Genomic DNA, 6976 nt, shown 5'->3' with positions numbered 1-6976 from the left:
ACAAGAGGTCTACTCATCCTTGGTTTGCATCCATGAGATGAGGAGACGGCCATATTGGTGAACAAAACAATAGAAAATGGCCCCACAAGTTTTGCATAATAATAGAGTCACATTCCAAAACGACATTTTAATGCAGTTCTATACACCAACAAGGACGCCGTGACGTCAGATTCAAACCATCCATTGGCCAATGACCTGAAGGGTTGGTTTCTATAGAAACTGTGGTCTTCCTGTGGTGCTGCATGCGTCGTTGGGGAGCCAGTGAAACAAGAAAATGTGCTTTTGTCAAACGAATTGTTTTTAAATTAACCACCGCTTGAAAAATTCGTGATCGGACTGACGGTTCAAGCGTTAGCCCTTCGCCGTCAGACCGAAAATGAGGAATTGAAGAAAATGAAACGAGGAGACTGAAAATAAACTCAAAGCAAAGTTTCTGTAGGGAATATCAATTCAAACTCTGGTTTTTTTGCGAAAAAAGAAAGTGAAGTACACAAAGAGAACCTCTTGCTGACGAGTAGAAAAGCGACATCTATTTTGGGGCTGAGTCCGCCGGAGAATCACGAAGCCTGTGCTCTCCACTACACTACCCCTGCTCTACCCCTACACTACCCCTGCTCTCTTGTACACCCTACTCACCGAAACCAACAACGGTGTCCCTAGAAACTGTCTGTTAACGAGAATAAACGGAAAAAATGGACTGATTTACTCCAGGGGAAGGTTCCATCAAACACTGTCAACCAATCTGGAAATCTGGCATCTGCTCTAGTGATCTTAGACTATTTTTCTGTAGGGCCATTAGGTCCGTACTTGAATACTCATGTCAGTTATTTCACAGTTGTCTCCCATGTTACCTGTCTGATGAAATCGAGCTCATTCAGGGACGCGCCATGCACATCATGTTTCCTGATCTTAAGTACAGCAGTGCGCTGAGAGAAGCAGGGATTCCAACACTTTATGATAGGAAAGAGAGACTGTCATGTGATCTTTTCAAAGACATAATGCATAATAAGGACCATAAGCTGGCAAGTCTCCTTCCACCCAAGAATACCAATTGCAGATATTTACGATCAACAAGAACTTTTAACACTCCTGTGTGTAAAACAGATCGGTTTAAGAAATCCTTTTATGATCAGCCATAGTCTTAAAATGTCGACCATAATTCTTCTAATTTTTTATTGTACTTGTAAATTTTTTTTAATCTTCAATTCTTAATAGTTTTTTGCACTTAATTGAATTATGATTTTTATATTTATCATAATGTATTATAGTGTATTATTTATTATCGCGTAATTCAGTCTTCGGACTGCGAGGTGATTTTATCTAATAAACGATTTATCTATCTAATCAACGGTCTCCCACCGCAGAGAGGCGCATACGTTACTTGCCTCTCGAGTTTGCCTTTTGTTACTGTTGAACTAAACTGCGACATCGATCTGTTGAAAGGTCAATTTGGTGTTTGCTCCTGTTTTGTCAGATAAAAAGCAGTTTGAATGACCTTAGAGACAAAGTCCACTTAGGAGAACAAAGAATAAACCAAACAATCGATCTAAAGGTAAGACATTTAGTTCTTGAAGGCCGTTGGTGTCTTTTCTAGACAACAATTAAAGACAAATACATAATGATTACGACAGCATAATGATAAACTAGTATAGCATAAGGCTTTGAAACTGATATTGTTTTATATGTGAGTAGCAGTATCGGACTCTTCAGACCCAGTAACCTCGATTCCATGCCCCATAAATTAAGATCGCATTAATTAAAGTCGACAGCTACTACTACCACTACTACTACTACTACTACTACTACTACTACTACTACTACTACTACTACTACTACTACTACTACTACTTCCACTACTACTATCACCACTGCTACCGCTGCTACTGCTACTGCTATTGCTACTGCTGCTGCTTCTGCTGCTGCTACTACTACAATGATAGTTAGCTGGGAGAAGTGTCTCACTTGGCTTGCTTTGTTCTGCGGGTTCCATACCGAGAATCAACAGCTTGTCTGAATTTTGCTCTTGACTACATTTTGAGACAAAGGGAGACTTCACTGCGTAACATTTTAAATGTATTATAGTGAACGAAAGCCACCGAGGCCAGTATGTTCACTTTAGATTCGAATATGTTGCTCCATGGTCGCCTCGCCTGCTCCGCAACTTGAAACATAAACGCTTTTGAATTTTGTTTCATATGTGTTTCCGATTCTGCAACAGTTTGATCCCTGATATCAGATATTAACCGTGACCCTTGCAATCAGAAGAGTCTTGATTACAGCAAGACCTTTTTTTTTTCAATTTGAAAAAACACAGATAAAACATTACGGCGACGTACAACCCCTTCGGATGTCATTTAACAATTCCCTCCGAGAAATGAAGAATGAGTTGACTCGAATGTGGTTCTCATTGAACTCTACTGGTAAAAGACTGCAAGAACAGTTCACAGCTTCGTGGTTATCGATGTGGAGTGCAGTCAACGCCACCCAGCTGGAACTTTTGAATAAAGTAAGCAGATTCGCCTCGTGCTCAGAAAACTATTTCATTCCAATCCATTTAATTTCATTTCAATTCACTCCATCTCACTCCATTCCATTGCATTCCATTCTATTTCAGTCTATTATATTCTTTTCCATTTTATCCTCGAGCAGCCGAAGTCATTAACTAACCATACCTACATAATATCCTCTTTAAACCGTGAAATTTAGCTTAAAATTCAACGTAAAACGACATAAGGCAATCAGGTAACTACTCGTCGAAAAGCCCGGAATTTTCTCCCGTAAGGTACTGAGTTTTATTTTACATGTACGAAGTAGCAATAGAAACAGATCGCGAGTGTGACTTTTCAAAATAATATTCACCCACTAAAGCTCCTTCTTTACACTGAACGAATTTAGTAGTTTTTATAAGTAACTCATCTTCAAAACAAGTTACCCCAAAGCTACGGCCACCCATGATCAAATGAACTTTAAATATCTTCTGCCATAGCATTATTTCTGAACAACTCTTGTTTAACCTCTCGTGCAGCAAAATCTGTGGTCTTTTGACCTGTACATATTGTAACTGATAACAAAAAATGCATTTGCCACTTTAACCGTCCTTTCACCTTTAAGTTAGCAGCGAAGAGACCTCAGGAAACAACCACGCCAAAAAGAGTGAGCATCTTCATAATAAGTTTAAGGTTACTCTTAGTAAGTCTGATACAAGGATTGCTTTTCATTTTCAACTTGCTAGATCACCAACGTCAGCAAGATGGCAGGTCCGAGTGTTGCACCGGGATTGAACGGTAAAGGAGACCTTAGTCAATGCAAATACGATGTCGAAACCGGATTTACTACGAATGGGGGTGAAAAAGTTGCAGACGCTAGCGTAGCTGAGTCAGTAGTAAGTATATCAAGACGAGTTAACCCCTTCAGACACAAGAAATTGACCATAATCGCCCGAATCGTATTGTTTGCTCATCAAAACAAAAGAACCATAATTTAATTCCTGGAAGATTTGGAAATTCGAGAAAAAAAGGTCGCTGCTTCTTGCTACCATATGGTATGTCTGATCTCGTCTCTCATGTTCATCTTTGTATCCTTTTTGCAGGGATCAAGAATAATTGGTGTAACCTGTTCCACAAATTTCGCTCATGAGTATAACCTTGAGTCAACGGTTTCCTCAAACAAACGGAAATACATATGCAACTGCAAAGGGGACTCCAAACTCTTTCGTCCAACGTCGCAGGAGAAGAAGACATGCAACCTTCATTATTGGTCATGCCCGACAGGCTAAAGCGGTTTAATAAACTTGTACCATAACGTTCTTACTTTTTTATGTGAAACGCAATTTCGGGAATTCAAGCTCTACCCTGGTTGTTTAACCAGTTTATTTCTAGTAAGAGTATTTTTTAGAGTTAAAATACGTAATCTCATAACGCATGGCTTTAAAGGAAAACATTTTCCTATTGAATAAAGATTTCGTAAGATGAACGTTAACGATTAGAAATAACACTTTGCTACTGCCAAGCAATGCCGAGCAATAATCGCATAGAATAATTCAAATGGTGAGAATACAGATATCGCTTATGGCCAGCGCTCTTTCACACGGCTTCTTCGTATCATTAACATATTCAGGTAGAAGAAATTGTAAGTGCATCGTGACATTTGTTTTTACGTAGTTTATTTAAAACGGGTCCTCATGGATTTTTTACCCTTACTTTAAGAGACTCACTGGACTCAAGACAGCTGTTTCCCCCAGTCAGGGTGGTCCATTTTCCGTGGTATGAGTCATCGACCACAACCTCCAATTCCATAAAATGAAAATCTAATAAGACCTGTGCGAGGAAATTACACTGATTTTAACAGAACTTAAGAGTTTTTTCTGAAGAGGTGCATGTCACGTCAACAAATGAACTTCATTGTTTACAGCGTGATGCTATACTAACAAGCGTATCTTCTTCAAAGCGAGATATTAGATCACAACTTGCGTAATCTGCAACCTTGACGGCCGACGACAAGTTAAGCCAATGACTTTAAAGTATTAACCACTTCAAAGTTTAAAATGCGCGTTGCTGCATGGTTAGTCCTGCAAACGGTTTGCTTCAATGAGTATCGCCGGAGAGCATCGCGAAATTCTCTGAACCAATATGAACCTAAAATTATCTTTTGAATTGAGCGTGCTAGAGCAACAAAGTGGCTGCACTCTCACTTTAACGTGCTGATTATCTCATTGAACCGGTCACTAATTTTGAACTGAAATAAAAACGGATTCCATTGATGGATTAGAGAAAACACCGGTTTATGCTATCAATTTATCACAACACGAAGCAAATTCGGAAGGACATTGCGAGTTGTCTTTATGAAAGACGAGAATGAGCTTGCCTCACAATTATAACCTATTTTCTATGTATATATATTCATATAATATTATCATATATTATTCATATATTATATTCAATATTGACAACTTATTTTCTGTAGCTAAAAGAAGCAAAATTAAAGTAGAACTTTCTTTTTTAGTTTCCAAAAGCCATGAAAAAGTTTCTTTTGGGGATTTATGATCAGTAGCGCTTTGGTTCCCCATGGGACGGGGACTTTGATCGTTTGTCAATTGACATAAAAGTTTTGCATCTCGAGCCTTCCCGCGTTTACTTTTTTTTTTTTTTTTCCATATTTCATTTTTGTTTTACATATATGTAAGAAATAGACTCCATGTTGTTGTGCATCTGTTCAGTAATAGGTCACAGATGACGTCAAAATGTGGCAAGAATCACACAGTCACGTGTGCCACTGATGTTCTTACCACATTTTGACGTCTTCTATTACAATTTCGACTTCCGCGTCGCGGAAGAAGGGCGTTTCTGCAAAGCCGAGTGCCATATGATGTGGATGGTGCTCGATTGTTTCACCTGATCAATCTCTCTGGAGACATTCATCCAAACCCGGGTCCTCCTCGGCAGTGGTTGAAGTATCCTTGTGGTGAATGTAATCGGAACGTAAGAAAGCAGCCAGGGCGCCATTTTGTGTTCAGAATGTGATCGTTGGTTTCATGCGAAGTGTATCGGTATGCGAAAGCATATCTTTAAATATTACGTGGGGCATATATGATATGCTGGTATATTAAAAGTTAGTGTTTCTGTGATCTTAAGTAAAGCCACAAGATTTTCATTAAATATTTTGATAATTTATTCTCATCTGTTACAAGCATTATATCGACTCTCTTTCTCATGTTTTTCATGTTTTTACCGAGAACAGCTGCAGAGTTGTTCAAAAGCTTGAAAAAGTCTTTTTCGAATGAATTTTTTGCATTCGTTCTTGTTTGTATGTTGAAATTAATATAGTGTTTTAACCATTGAGACTGATTGAATTCTAACATTCTGTGTACCTTTCCTACTTTTAATCCTAGATCGATGTACAATTGAAGAGTTTCTGTAATGTAATATATGTTTATCTTTGTTGGATAGAGTAGGAATCAGTTTGTTTACCTGGCCGATTGTGATGTTGTATTTTTGTCTTATTTGTTCGCTATATGGTGATAACATATTTTTAGCAACGTTGATTTTTTCAGTTGCGAATGTATAATTATCATGCATATCATGCAAATCCTTAGGATACTCAAGATCAACTTCCAATATCATTCCTTTTTTACTGTCCTTTTTTAAGGTAGCTAAGTTGATTTTGTTAATCTGATTTTTTAGTCAACCATCTACAACCACCGGTAGGTAAATAGTGAGACATATTAGCCCAACCGTAAAGAATATTAGCATCCAAGTACATGATAAACTTCGAAGGCGCCTTTTCGTTGTAATTTTTCATGTGTTTGTTGTTTGCTTTTCCGTATCAATTAGCTATCTATGAGATACCACCTCTCATACCCTTTTCAATAAATTGAAACATATCTATGTCAATCATTAGTTCTAATTTTATATCAGTCATCTTAAGCGTAGCATCCCATGACCGCAACCCAGGACTTGTGAAATAGTAGCAAGGATCTAAGTTGTATTATTGTAAACAGTTCTTTCTAAAGTTTTCGAAAACATCTGCTAACAAAAGGATATCACTCTTAAGATATGTCATGATACTCACCCATTGATTTTAAATCAAGAGTATTCCACACGTTTTGAGCAATAGACCTTATTCACAACGGCCGCCATGTTGGATTTGCTATTATCACGCAAATTTGCTACACACTTCTTAGGGGGCAAACAACACAAGTTCGAGAGGTTATAACGAATACCTTAGCCACACAGATGATTTGAGCAGATAACAAAGTAGAAAGTCAAAATGTCAAAGGCAATCAAAAGATAAAAAAATTTGATAAAGGTACTTAATTCTAAATACTAATAAATTTCGTTGAGCCGATTTTCCGCAATTTGCCTTTTCTTCAATGTTTGCCCCCCCCCCCCCCCAGCATAACGCATGGCTAATTTGCATGACATTATGAAAACCAACATGGCGGCTATCGTGAATAAGGCCTATTGTTGATATTGATCGT

At 38.0% G+C, this 6976-nt stretch overlaps 1 protein-coding gene across 3 annotated transcripts in view; it reads left to right on the top strand.

Annotated features, from left to right (window-relative positions):
• Positions 1 to 6730, top strand: part of LOC137980309 (uncharacterized) — a 16840-nt gene extending 10110 nt beyond the window's left edge. Inside the window, exons 5-8 of one of the 3 annotated variants that reach the window (XM_068827713.1) lie at positions 1475 to 1552; positions 2315 to 2506; positions 3233 to 3382; positions 3590 to 6730. In XM_068827713.1, the coding sequence (XP_068683814.1) occupies positions 1475 to 1552; positions 2315 to 2506; positions 3233 to 3382; positions 3590 to 3775 (606 nt within the window). In that variant the 3' untranslated portion in view covers positions 3776 to 6730. The remainder of the gene's footprint in view (positions 1 to 1474; positions 1553 to 2314; positions 2507 to 3232; positions 3383 to 3589) is intronic. The other 2 variants (XM_068827711.1, XM_068827712.1) reach the window with 2 other exon arrangements.
• Positions 6731 to 6976: the final 246 nt, after the last annotated feature.

This window comes from Montipora foliosa, chromosome 12, assembly GCF_036669935.1.
Source record: "Montipora foliosa isolate CH-2021 chromosome 12, ASM3666993v2, whole genome shotgun sequence".
In the NCBI taxonomy this organism is placed as follows: Eukaryota; Metazoa; Cnidaria; class Anthozoa; order Scleractinia; family Acroporidae; genus Montipora; species Montipora foliosa.
This window is presented reverse-complemented; position numbering and strand designations above follow the sequence as displayed.